A 14298-nucleotide genomic window follows, 5' to 3' on the forward strand; every position below is an offset into this window, starting at 1 on the left:
TCATCAATATTAAGCCCATATCTGTGAATATCTTTGGGTACCAGATGTCTCCATATATGGTTAAATGGTCCGATATACATCACTGGCCAGAAGACCAAGAAATGGTGCAACCTCGCCCTTTGCTTTTCTCCCTTAGGCATCTTACTGGTAGGTAGTTTAATGAGGAATGCAGTATGGTGGTAGGTAGGTAGTTATGGCCTTTGATGTAAGATTTTCACTTTCTAGGATAACTATATTTGCTATTCCCAGATGATGCCCTTTTAGGGTACCCCTCATGCCCATATATGGAGATCCCCAGGCTTTACTAATTAACATAAGTTTTATGCCCATATATGGAGATCATTGTCCCAATGTCATCAGATATATGGGCATAAATGGACACAGGCAAACTAGATGGGCTGTATGGATATCCAGATGTGTGATGTAAGTGTTTTATTCCAAATGTGGCACCCCACAGACATATTTCCAGAAACAAAATCCCTTTCATGCCCATATATGGAGATTTCTGATGTCATCAATCCCAGGCCCTGTAAAAAACATGGTTGCTATGGTAAACAGTTGGTTGCTAGGGTAAACAGTTGGTTGCTAGGGTAAGAAAACATGGTTGCTATGGTAAACAATTGGTTGCTAGGGTAAACAGTTGGTTGCTAGGGTAAAAAAAACATGGTTGCTGTGGTAAAAAGTTGGTTGCTAGGGTAAACAGTTGGTTGCTAAGGTAAAAAACATGGTTGCTATGGTAAACAGTTGGTTAGTAGGGTAAACCTTCAATGATTTTGACATCTTGTTACTAATCTGTCGGTAGATAATGTACCAGATGTCTCCATATATGGTTAAATGGTCCGATATACATCACTGGCCAGAAGACCAAGAAATGGTATGACATCACGCCACATCATCGGCTGAGGACTGTGTGATGTCATCATATCTCCATATATGGAGACATAAGTTGCTCATGCCCAAATATGGGCTGGTGAGGTCAGACTTAGTGTGATGCGTAGGTTATCTCCATATGGAGATTCAACTTCAATGAGTAACCATGGCAAACTGTCAACTGCCCGTATGTCTTGATAATTGGTAAAACAAACTTTTGGCCTATTTGTGGAGATAAGCGACCAACGGTCGCTTATCTCCCGATTAGGGAGTCTTACTGGTAGTAAACTGCTCCCTGACGGTCGCAATTATTTTATGCTTTAACTATTGAAAAATAGCAGATACACAAGCTCACAGCGCGGCACCGAGTGCCGTGCTGCGACCTTGTAGATCTGCTATTTTTGAAAAATCGTGAAAATTAGAATTTTGACCCGATTCTACAAGTGTCTTTTTGAAAAGCCTATGTTTCTATGTCAGCAATCTGGCCAGTCATCGTCAAAGAAAATGTCCTTTTCACTTAACTGGAGCTCAGTTAGTCTGTTCTTGAGAGACTACTGTCAGTGGTTCTCAAACCTTTTCATGTGAAGGACCCCCAAAATGATATATATTTGTCCACGGACCCCCATCTCAAAATATTTAGTTCCAGGGACCCCCAAGAAGCAAATTTTGAGTTACAAACGTTCGCTTTAAAAATACATATTGAAAGATTTGCACACATTTTCACGACTTTTTCAAAAATAGCAGATCTACAAGCTTGCAGCGCGGCACTCGGTGCCGCGCTGTGAGCTTGTATATCTGCTATTTTTCACTGGTTAAAGCATTCAATAATCCTAGGCCTAAATGGGTTAATATTTGATGCAAATAAAAAAGTAGTCCCCTCTGTGATCTGTTTTTTCGATCGATCCACGACATCGTAACGTCCCCTGTTTTTTTCTGAGTCTGCCATTATTTTTCCGACTCTCTCTTTCAATTATCTAACTAAGGCCCCGAAAAACTCTCTCTCTCTCTCTAACAAAAAGGAAGAACGATCACATTTAAATTATTCAATCCCCAGTTTGTCTGGCTTATACTGCCGTGACCTCCTTAAAATATTTACCGTGAAGGACATTCAGAGCCGCGTGTGTTATGTTGATTGGTGGACAAGACAGAATATTTAGTGACAGAGGAATAAACTCTCCACCTATGAACCTCTCTGCGAATGTCAATGTTTCTGCTCTGTCTGCCTGTATACCCTGGTCGGTCAATGTATTATGGAATGCATCATTCAGTATGATCATGATGTTGTTAAACATCAGCAGGGGTCTTCAACTTTTCTAAGGCCAAGGACCCCCTAGCTGAGGGAGAGATGAAGCAGGGGCCCCACTACATATTGTATAAAACTATGTTACAGATGGAACATTTTCATAGAGTTCACAGATGGATTCATAGACGTGTGCAGTGTTGGGAAAGTTCACTTTCAAAATGAACTAGTTCAAGTTCAAAACTAGTTCATTTCATAGTTCATAATTCTACATTTTGAACTAAAGTTCATGATTCCCCAAAATGAACTAACTTAGTTATTTTTAGTTATTTTTTTTAACTATAATATTTTTATACTTTTGTCTATTAAAAAAAAAAAGGTTTAGACGTTGCTGCAAGCTATTATTTGTCAAAATTATTGACACAGCCCATATAGAACCACACACAGCAATAATTTAATTATTTGTCAAAATTATTGACACAGCCCATATAGAACCACACACAGCAATAATTTCATCCAACTTAACATTGAGGTGCCCACAATATTTAGGTGCCCACTGCAGTGCCCAGTCTTCCTGCACCCTTATTGTGAAGGGCTGAAGGCAGACGTTTCTAAACCTCGCGCACAGCATGTTTCCGTGTTGGTTAAAATAGCTGATCTACAAGCTCACGTTGTCTCGTGGATGCGACGCGTTGTGAGCTTGCAGATCAGCTATTTTCGCTGTGCAACACACATACGACAAATTAGTCAGGCTTTACTTGCGAGTTGCGACTGCGAGACGTAACGAGGAGGAGATTCACCGTGCTTCATGTGATGAAGCACCCAGCTGAAGACAGCACCGCAACGTTCGCGAGGAGCTGTGTGCAGTGCGTGCTATTGTTGGAACATGTGAATGAAAAGAGAGACGAGAGGACAGACGACCGTGGAGGCGCGGACGGCCGCATGAACGGCCGCCGAACTCCGACAAACGCCGTTCACGGGCGTCAGAATGAACGCGTTCAACAATATCGTTCATCAAGCGAAAACAAAGAACGTTCAGTTCACGTTTGCCCAAAATATGAACGTGTTCATGAACGATCGTTCATTGAACACTGGACTTGTGTAGTGTTGTGTTGGGATTCATGTTAATGTGTATTTTCAGACAGTTAACCACTTAAATCCTCAATATTTAGAAAACGGGTACTTGGTCTGCTCTTTTTCCCCCCCTACTCCAAACCTTCCTTGCCGAAAATAGCCGATCTACAAGGTTTGTAGATCGGCTATTTTCAGCCAATGTTCCCCTTAGAAAAGGGATGCAGTAACTCTGACCCTCTGGGGGTCCCAGACCCCCTATTGAAGACCCCTGCATTACAGGATATAGGAGCGCTGCGTACAAGCGCAAGAATCAGATGCTTTTTGAGATGGTTGAAACAAAAGAAATAAAGGAGTGTAATGGTAGGGTAATGCCAATGTTCTGCTCACTTCTTTGAGTCATCACTTCAAATTTCATTTGTTTATCCTGTATCCTGCATGAATTCCATTTATCCCAAAATAGTAAATGCATTTTCGGTTTACAAAAGAGTTGGAGAGACAGGGACTCATGTTGCTGAACAAATACAAACACACTATACTGTGATTTGGGATAGCAATGACTACTATCACAATATATATCTTTCCTTGTAGAGTATTTCAGGAGAACTTAAAATATATTCAAGGTCACACTGTTCTGTTGAATAAATAAAAAGCCTTTATGGATGCACGGCATTTCTAAATAACCTTCATCAAGATGCAATGGTCATGATGACAGTAAGCACATGTCCTGTCCTGTCATGTCATATCATCAATCATAAAAAGGAACGCTCTGTGGAGAGCATATCTTATCCAGGGCTTTGTAAGTCCTGAGTTGTAGCCACCAGGACCTGAGGAAGCTGTGGGTGGAATAAAGCATTTCTAGGACATACCATTTTTGACATTTGTGGTGCTCTTTATGGGCAGAAGTGAAAGTGTTTTCAACATGTGATTCTAGTTTGTGGTTGATTGGATGTTGCATGAATCATATTATGCCCTTTTTGGTAAGATATAGGCCCCTCCCGCTAAATGTCAATGTCAATTAAATGTCCATGTCAATTACAGGCAAACAGTATGGAATATTGAAACCATTTTGAATGACTTCCAAGAAAATGTGTGGTTAATTTGGTGAAGCTTGGTATGAAAGAAATTCTGTTTCATTTCTGCAACAAACAGTGACATTTGCCGCATGATTTGTACTTTTACTCAAGTATATTTTTAATTCCGGACTCTAACTTGTTAACTATTTCTAGCTACATCGCAGTATTTTAAAGTACTCAAAAATGTGAGTACTTTTCCACCACTGGTTATTACAAAGTGTATATCAGGGGTGGAAACCTTCAGAATGTCCAAAACTTCCAGAGAAAACTTTAGTTTAGTTTTCTGCCCGACAGCACACAATATAAAAAAAGCAAAAAGAACAGAAAAGTTAGGTATCCAATAAAGGAAATTAACCCAGATAGTCTAAAGTGGGACAAATATGTGCATAATATTAAAGACATTGAAGGAGTCGTGACATATCAACATGAAATATTATCTGCACCAGAATAGTGATCACGATTCCTCCAATTTACGTACTGTGGTTTTGTCCTTAATATATGCACATATTTGTCCCACTTTAGAGTATCTGGGGTAATTTCCTTTATTAGATACTTAGAACTTTTTCATTCTTTTGGTGTTTTTCATACTTACTAGCAATGACACACACTGTATATTATATGCTCAATATTAGACAGAGGAGCATCCAAGTCAGTCCCTTTGCCTGGGGATTGAATCTGACAGTGCCTGCTGCTGCTCAGCAACTCTGGCCCCTTCTACGGTATCTCCTTATGGAGGGTGTCCTGTCCTGGCATTGAAAGACTGATGACGTGGATTCACTCATATGTTCCTCCGTGGTGATACCGCAGAGGAACAGGTGAGTCAGTCTGGCACTGCCAGGCTACTGGCCTCCAGCTGCCTCCACGTTCTCCCCTCCACTCCTGTTTAGCTATAGCAACTGAGGCACCCTTTTTCAGCAGCTTGTTCAGGTTGATAGTGTCACTTGTGTTGATGGTGCTAGGGGGTCTCTAGTTCTGCCAGTAGTGCACCACCAGCTCCTTGGTCCTGCCTACATTGAGCTGAAGTGTTTTTAATCTCCTCTCCACTCTATGAAGCTCTCCACTAGGGCATTGTGTTCATCCATGTTGTTATAATTTGTGATTCAGCTGAAAATGACGGTGTCATCTGAGAACCTCCAAACTTGACAGGTTTCCAAGTTGACATGGAAGTCGGCAGTGTAGAGGGTGAAGAGGAAATGTGACAGCACGGTACCTTGGGGGACATGTGCTGCTCACCAGCACCTCTGAGAAGCTTCCCCGCAGTCTGACATACTGTACATCAGGGGTCTTCAACGTTTTCAGCCCAAGGACCCCTTAGTTGAGAGAGAGATGGAGCAGGGACCCCCAAAACATCTTTTCCATATAGTTTCATCATTTGACAGCACAATAATCCGTGTATTTTCGATTCATGTCAATTTTTTCAGATATCTAACCACTTAAACCGTCAATACTTAATAAACTTGACCTTTCACTATGTACTTAGTCTGCTCTTTTTCCCCTCTACACAAAACCTCTTTGCCAAAAATAGCCAATCTACAAGCTCACAACGCCTCGCAGCACGAGGCGTTGGGAGCTTGTAGATCTGCTATTTTTGGGTAAAGATCTCAGGGTATGGACGCTAGGGTTCAAATGGTTAATATAAGCAAGGGGGAAAAAAACAAGTTCCTATCACACAAAGATTTGGAGGACCCCCTGTAGTAACTCTGAGGACCCCCTAGGGGTCCCACTCCCGGACCCCTTGTTGAAGACCCCTGCTGTACATAATAGTTTGTGATCCAGGCCACCAGGTCATGATCCACCTGCATCACAGACTGCTTCTCAGCTAGCCTGGTGTGGTGTGGTTGGTTGGTGTTGAAAGAACAGGTTTACTGTAGGCTCTGTTTAGCAGGTAGATGATGGCGTTATCTGGTACATCAACATTCTTGTTTAATATCAGCTTGATTCATTGTTGATGATAGATTGTTTGATGTCACTATACAGTATAATGTTGTGTGCGTACTGTTATGATGACATGTACCCTCATGAAAGCTCCCTTGAGTTGGTCAGGTTGTCGACCTTTTGGTCAGTTAGAGCTTTTTTTCAACAGAGAACTGAAAAAACAGGGGCATATAAATAGACAACACAACTGACAATCAACACTGGGATATAGGCTGGGGAGCTAAGAGGACACAGGAAGAAACCCAACTAATCAGAGGGAGGTGAGACAAGGCAGGTTCAGAACTACAGGGGCAGACAGGAAGACACAGAACAACACAATAAGATACAGATCAACACGGCAAAAACAGTAACCAAAACCCAACAGAGCAGTAATACCAGACACATACTGTAGAGAATATACTGAATGACAGAAACAACATAATGTGTCCAAAACATAATGCAGACAGTCAATGTCCAAGGTCTGCGGACCGTGACACCAGTGAAAATTGTAGCTCAACGTGATGCATTGGGACTTTGTATACTTAGGGTTTAAGTTCATAGGGATTGTATAGCCTGTATATTGTAGGGTAAGTGTTTAATACTTTACCATTTGTGTGAAAAGTTACTTACATACCAGTAGCATCGGCTGGTCCATTATAAACTTAAATGCTTTTTCAGTGGTTCGACATGACCTCCCTCCAACAGTCCAAAATGAATTTAGAGTGAAAGAATGTGTGTGCGTGTGCATGTGTGTTTATGCGTGTGTATGCATGTGTATGCGTGTGTGTTTAAATCCCTCGCCCACCACCGCAGAGACCCAGGTTCATTTGCGGGCAGCGGTGCCTCCGGCTCTAGCTGGGTGCTCTGTTGAACTGGAGAAGCGTTGTTTGCAGTGGGTGGGAGGCTGGCCGCGCCAGCTGCGCTCACCCCTGATGAAGACAATGCTTTCACAACATATGGTTTTAAATAAATACACGTAAACTTTTTGCATGGGAGCTGCTGTATGAACGTTTGGTTATGCTTCTTTCTCTCTCTGCTGAACTAGTAGTGACTGGTTGATCGGAGGCAAGCTGTTTGTGGGGTTTATAGGGTATGGGGGAGAGAGCGCCTTGGTTCTCAACATTAGGGTTCCGGGACCACCGGGGCCTGAGGACCCTTACAGGCCTATAACTCTAAAAGTATACACATGGATTCAAAATGGACACTTATGGGTCCATTTGAATTCTTTTGTACACTCGCAGAGTTAAATAAACTCGGGGAACTTAACAGCGTAGACATGAGTTCCAGACATTAAAAAGAAAATAATAATGATTATCAAAGAGAACCTCAATGTGTTTTCTTCTGGTTAAATAAAGGTTACATACATATCAAATGGGGATCCGTGGCCTAATGCCCGTCAAACTGAGGGTCCTTGAAATAAAAAAAAGTATCACTGAGGGATGGCGTGAACCTCCGTGGATGTTACATTTCCCCTGTGAAACACCTCCCAGTGAGGTGATAACAGTGTGTCATAGGAGACATGCAGGGGGGGGGGGGGGATCTCCTCACTGCCCGGGTAAATAACAATGACTGTCTGGAGAAAATGCAAACAATGAGCGAGGGCACAGTCTGTTTATGCCGGAGCGGAGGAGACGCTCAGAAAGACAGCATTTACATTTTGAGTGTCCAAAATATTCCTACCTTGCGAAACACAGAGAGAGAGAGAGAGAGAGAGAGAGAGGGAGAGAGAGAGAGAGAGAGAGAGTATTCACATTTTTCACTTAAGTAGCCTATATCAATACTGAAATATAAATCATATAATTGTTGTGGAGTAAATGTACAATATTTTCCTCCGGGATGTAGTGGAGTAGAAGTAAAAGCGCCTTGGGTTTATGAAAGGCGCTATATAAATGCAAGTTATTATTATTATTATTATTTAAGTACAAGTACAGAAAATTGGTGAAAGTAAGTAAAGTAAAAAATACCTCAAAATTGTACTCAAGTACAGTACTTGAGTAAATGTACTTAGTTACTTTACACCACTGGATAGATAGATATACATACTGACTTGTGCTGTGTTGTGTTGGTGTTTGTAGTGACTCGCCTGTGTCATGACATTCTGCATACTACTTTTACTATTTCTACATTGCAGTATTGCAGGGTTCCCCAATAGGCAGCCCGCGGGCCACTGTCTGGCCCACACCAACCCCAGTAATAATGGTGGTATAAGAGCAGCAACAACACTAGTATATCGTTGTTGTCGGGTGGAAATCTTGTATCTCCAAATTTGTACGTTCTTTCGCAAATCATTACAAGGCTGTCGCACAAAACTAGTGAAAACAGCAGATCTACAAGCACACAACGCCTTGCACCGAGGCGTTGTGTGCTTGTAGATCTGCTGTTTTCACTAGTTTAAATCATTTTTAAAATGACAAATGCAAAACAAACGGTTTTGGACATACAAGATGTTCACCCGACAACGACGATATCTGAACTGTCGTTGGAGTAGCGGGAACGCCACCGTCGCCCCCTGCAATGTTGTGGCCCTCGGCTTGGTACCCTAGACATAATTCGGCCCTTGGGGAAAACTAATTGGGGAACCCTGAAAAAACATTTGAGTACTTTTCCCACCACTGGTAGTGACCTGACTGTGTCATCCTCCTGTGCGTCCAGGCGGAGACGGCTGCTTTGCGGTGGACCAGCAGACGGGCCAGGTGGTGACCACGGGCCTGCTGCTGCAGCGGGACAGAGAGTACCTGCTGAGCGTGGTGGCCCTGGACGGCCTGGGCGGCCGCAGCGCGCCCGCCATGCTGTCGGTGGTGGCCGGGGCCAGGGCTCCCCAGTTCACCAACACCACGTACGCCGTCTCCATACCGGAGAACACGCCGGAGGGGCAGCCGTAAGTCTACCTGGTTTCACTGGTCCTCTGCCTTTTCAGGCCGTGTTTCAAGCCCCCCCCCCCCCCCCAAAAAAAAAAAAAATAATAATAATATTAATCACATTTGAACTAGGCTCCCCCTCTGGAATTGTAGGTGTTGAGGCTTGCAATTCAGTTTGACTCGGCTCACAACGCCTCGCAACGCACGTCGTTGTGAGCTTGTAGATCGGCTATTTTCATAATAATTTATATTTATTATTATTGGCAATTTGGCCAATGTTTGACCAGTTTTTTTAAAGTATAGTTTGTTGATGACTTTTGATGCCGTCCGTCACTCTTCTGACATCACAATGACACCTCATCCCAGCTCGGCAGAAGGATATACTGTAGCTGACCTGTTCTGACATCACAATGATCTTGCAAATTAATTCCGTCCTTGTACATTTTTTGCCCACATATGGAGATCCCTGATCAATATTAAGCCCATGTGCGTCACAGTGTGTGACACCTCTTCCTCTTTCTTCATCTTCATATTTGGGAAAATACAGCCACATTTTGGCCTACTTAAGGAACCAACCAGGGCTTTTGCATGTTTGTGGTCCAAGTTGATCCCATTAATAGTCTTTAAAAGACAAAGAAGCAGCCGCACACACTGTAGCCAAAGTGACAATATTTATTTTAGGACGCAGAGGGAAAGTTGGTCTCATGCCAAACGCCAGGGCTCGCCAAGTAGTCTGCTGTCACCCAGGCGGATGCGTGCACGTGCCCATGGGCGCAACCTCGCCCAGCCCTTAGGGCCTCTTACTGGTATAGTATGTCTTTGTTATGATGATCAAAAAGAAGTGTAGTGGAGTAAAAAGTACAATATTTGCATGTAGTGGAGTAAAAGTATATATGACCTCAAAATTGTACTCGAGTAAATGTACTTGTTGTAGTAAATGTAGTAAATGTACCACTGACTACATGCAGTACACATGTTGTACTGTATGTACACATGTTCACACATTATATAACAGTGTGCTTATATAGCCTTCTGAATCCACAAACATTTCACAGACTTCATTCATTAGCATGCCAACGCACACGCGCGCGCACGCACGCACGCACGCACGCACGCACGCACGCACGCACGCACGCACGCACGCACGCACGCCTACAGTACACGCACACAAACACACACACACACGCAAGCACACACACACTCACACCCAGGCTAATTTGCACAATTACTTGTGTCGACCTACAAACAAGCACACTTCAAATGTTAATGAATCCTAATTTTAGCAATGGAGAGCAAACAAGCGTAAATACCCCGGATCAAATGTATTCAAGCAGAGTCGGGCTAAAGCAAACATTCCACAAAAACAAACTCACAAAAACAAAGAAATAAATTTAGCAGTTTAATAAGCTTGCATTAGTACACTACACAGCAGGGGCTGGCAAACTTTTTCAGCCCGAGACTCCGAAGAGAAATGTGATGTCTCAATGGGACCCAGACTTACAAAAGTGCATTATGAATGAATCCCTTGAGCGCAACAGTATTTCAATAATATAGTGCAAAAGAGCAACTCTACAAGCTCACAATATAATTGCAATAAATGGTAATTGGTTAATCTGAATAAATGGTTTTGGTTAATCCTGAGCTGAAGTGTCTAAATGAACAGTTTTTGAACATTTCTGGAAAGAAATGTGGGGTGAGGGACATTTTTAAGTAGATCTCAAGATTCTTGAAAACAAGAAATGATTTGAATAAATCATATGCCACAGGCTTCTCTGCCGTTTCTACACAGTATGTGAATTAATGTTGACAGAAATTTGCTGTGTGTTCACACACATTTTAGTAGTTCAGTGCCTAACGTTATTCATCTCTCACAGAGTGATCAAGTACAATTACGAGTTGGATCATGTCACGTTTGGCCTAAAGTTTACAGCATTTACTCGAACTGTTCGAGAGACAGAAAATACTGGCAGAAAATCTGCATTTAGTAAAATATCTCCACTTTCTCCAAGATTAATACAGACCTCATTCTATTTACTTCCTCCAGTGGCTATGACAATGAAGTGATTTTCCCTTTAATGCTATGAACGTGCCTGTTCGAGCACGTGCCATTTGTTTACAAATTTTGGTTGCTAACGATGCGATGCCAGAGTGTGGTTTAGTTTAGCCAACACCGACTAGGGACTCCTGGATCGCTGCCCTCCACACTCTCCTATCTAACATCAGGGTCTTGAGCTCTACAGTGTTGCCAGCCAAGATCTCGCGCCACAGTGCATCTGTGTAGGTGGTGCGCTTCTTGCCTTTCCTGGCTGTGCCCTTGGTTGGCTCCCATAGTTTGCTTGCCTCTAGCTCTGGGTGTCTGACGCAGTGCCCGGCCAGCCTCATCCTTCTCTCTCTGACTTCTGTCTGTGACCCATCCAGGGCTCTTTGTTTTTGTGCGGTGAGGGTCCATGTCTCAGCCCCAGGCAGCAGTACTGACTCCAGCACTGTAGCTACAAACAGCCGCCTCTTGAGGTCTTCTCCCATGTCTGATTTCCACACTCTCACTGTTGCCAGATGGGAGATGTTGAATTATCGTACCGGAGGCTTAGAATTATCGTATTTGAAAGAAAACTATTGTACACAGCCAAAAAAGAGAAATCACACGCGTAAATAAGTAATTTCACCAAAAAATGTGTATTTAGTGTAAGAAACAACCTTGTTTGAGACTCCTATGTGAAAAAAACACATCACATATGCTGCGTGGAGGCAGGCAACGTCCGGAGCTTACACAAATAAAAGCCTGATACTGGACTGGAAAGACGCGACCGACCGGTGTTTTTAATGCCTCCAAGTACAGATCTGGGGTCAGATTGACTGATTTCCTGACTTATTTTGAGAAGCAAAGCCAAATCCCGAATCAGCAGCCAGGGAATTGAGTGAATTGATGCTCTTATTTGTGATATGGTGAAATTATCGTATATTTGGGGATTTGGGGAATTATTGATCGTACTGAGGGTCAAATTATCGTACAAATATGATCACTATTGTACATCTGCCATAGTCACCCCCCTGCTTAAAAAACCAAACCTAGATCCATCCACTACAAATAACTACAGGCCTATCTCAAAACTACCCTTTTTATCATAGGTTCTCGAAAAGATAGTTTTTAATCAATTAATAACCCACCTGAGTGCAAACTCAATTTTTGAAACGTTCCAGTCAGGTTTTCGCTCCATGCATAGCACGGAAACAGCGCTCCTAAAGGTGTCCAATGATCTGCTATTATCCACTGGGTCTGGCAATTGCTCTATCCTGGTCTTGCTCGACCTAACGGCCGCGTTCGACACCATCGACCATGCGGTCCTCATCAGTCGATTGGAGACTGTTGTGGGCATTTCGGGTATGGCCCTCAAATGGTTTAGATCATATTTAAGTGGCAGATGTTTCTCCGTCGCTATCGGTGATGCATCTTCATCCGTAGCCCCTTTACATTGTGGTGTCCCGCAGGGCTCGATCCTCGGCCCTATCCTGTTTTCTTTGTATATGCTCCCACTGGGGGACATAATCCGTAGCCATAACATTCAATTTCATTGTTACGCAGACGACACTCAACTTTACTTACCAATAACCCCGGACAATACAGACAGACTAGCCACCCTCCATAACTGCATAACCGACATAAAAAACTGGATGCATAACAATTTCCTCCAATTAAATGAAAACAAATCAGAAGTTTTGGTGTTTGGCCCCCCCCTCGCCAGAGCCCAGATCGAATTAAACCTCGGCCCATTACTTCCCAACCTTAAAACCACAGTTAGAAACCTCGGTGTAACTTTCGACCCAGAACTCAGCCTACAACAACACATAAAAAAGGTCATTCAATCTTCATTTTATCACTTAAGAAATATTTCTCAAATCAAATCATTCCTAACCCCTTCCGATCTGTCAAAAGTAGTCCATGCCTTCATTTTCTCCCGTCTCTATTACTGTAACTCATTATATACATGTCTTTCAAAAAAATCTATCCATAGTCTCCAATTAGTTCAAAATGCAGCAGCCCGTCTTTTAACTGGTACCAGAAAATATGATCACATTACACCCATTCTAGCATCTCTGCATTGGCTCCCAGTTGAGTTCAGAATCAATTTTAAAATCCTCCTTATTACTTGTAAGGCCAGGATGGGCCTTACCTGCAGCATATATTTCAGATCTTGTGACGGATTACGTGCCCTCACGTTCACTAAGATCCGCTAATAAAGCACTCCTGGACACTCCTACAGGTCATTATACCACCAAAGGACATATGGCCTTTGTTTTTAGAGCCCCCTCCCTTTGGAATGCCCTGCCCCTCGAGATTCGCCTCGCTGAGTCAGTCCCCCGTTTTAAATCTCTCCTTAAAACACATTTTTATAGACTAGCTTTTAATCCCTAATTCCACTTTTATGTATTTGTATCCTACCTTACACAAGCTTTGTAATTATTTCCATGCATTAATTTTCTGCATTGTTTTTAATCCTTATAACCTCTTGTGTGTATGTTTTGTTTTTTGTTTTTTGTCCTTTGATGTTCTATGTTCCTCTTGTAAAGCACTTTGTAACTTGAGTTTGAAAGGTGCTATAGAAATAAAGGTTTATTATTATTATTATCTGGCAGCACTGCACACTCTCCTCATCAAATACAAGGGCAAGTGCCCTCCGGACCTAACACAGGCCGTCGTATACACAAACCAGACCTAATAAAAAATGCAACAATGTAACACTTTGGTTCTTGATCCAACGGGATCTTTTTAGAGAACTGTGAAAGGCACTCGAGTGGCCTTGTTCCAGCAGAAGAGGTTTCCAGGAGACGAGGTCACGTGCTGTGTCGGCCAATCATCAAAAGGAGCAAACGTCACTTTACTTTCTTGTCTATTTATCGTCTATTTATCATCTGTTTCACAGCATGTGGCAAAAGTTTTTCTTTTTTCCTTTTGCTTAGGATTGGTTAAAAAACTTGATATAGAAATGGGTCTGCGGCCCAAAGGGATCCTACAATTGGCGAAAACTGTATTAGAGTGCATTGACCGGGCGGCGGGCGCGTGTAAAAGGGTTCACCTTTAGGCCACATCTGATTTCCCTTTTAGCACAGTATTGACAAAAGAACAACAACGGCTCGATTTGGATTCAGAACATATTGGACTGGATTTAAAAAAAATGCTTCAGAGAGCTGACGAGTGCAGCATATTTCTGGTTCGAGGCGTTTTGATCGATCTTCAGTCAGTGTCGGCGCGTGTCAAATATTTCTTCGCTGT

At 42.7% G+C, this 14298-nt stretch overlaps 1 protein-coding gene across 2 annotated transcripts in view; it reads left to right on the forward strand.

The window, feature by feature from the left end:
- Positions 1–6402: 6402 nt before the first annotated feature.
- The window catches only part of LOC308294749 (neural-cadherin-like), a 209214-nt gene continuing 201318 nt past the window's right edge, over positions 6403–14298 (forward strand). For both annotated transcript variants that reach the window (XM_080737570.1, XM_080737571.1), the window contains exons 1-2: positions 6403–6452; positions 8824–9049. In XM_080737570.1, the coding sequence (XP_080593696.1) occupies positions 8958–9049 (92 nt within the window). In that variant the 5' untranslated portion in view covers positions 6403–6452; positions 8824–8957. The remainder of the gene's footprint in view (positions 6453–8823; positions 9050–14298) is intronic.

The sequence above is a fragment of the Nannobrachium achirus genome (genome assembly GCF_963921795.1).
Source record: "Nannobrachium achirus genome assembly, chromosome: 11".
NCBI classification, from domain to species: Eukaryota; Metazoa; Chordata; class Actinopteri; order Myctophiformes; family Myctophidae; genus Nannobrachium; species Nannobrachium achirus.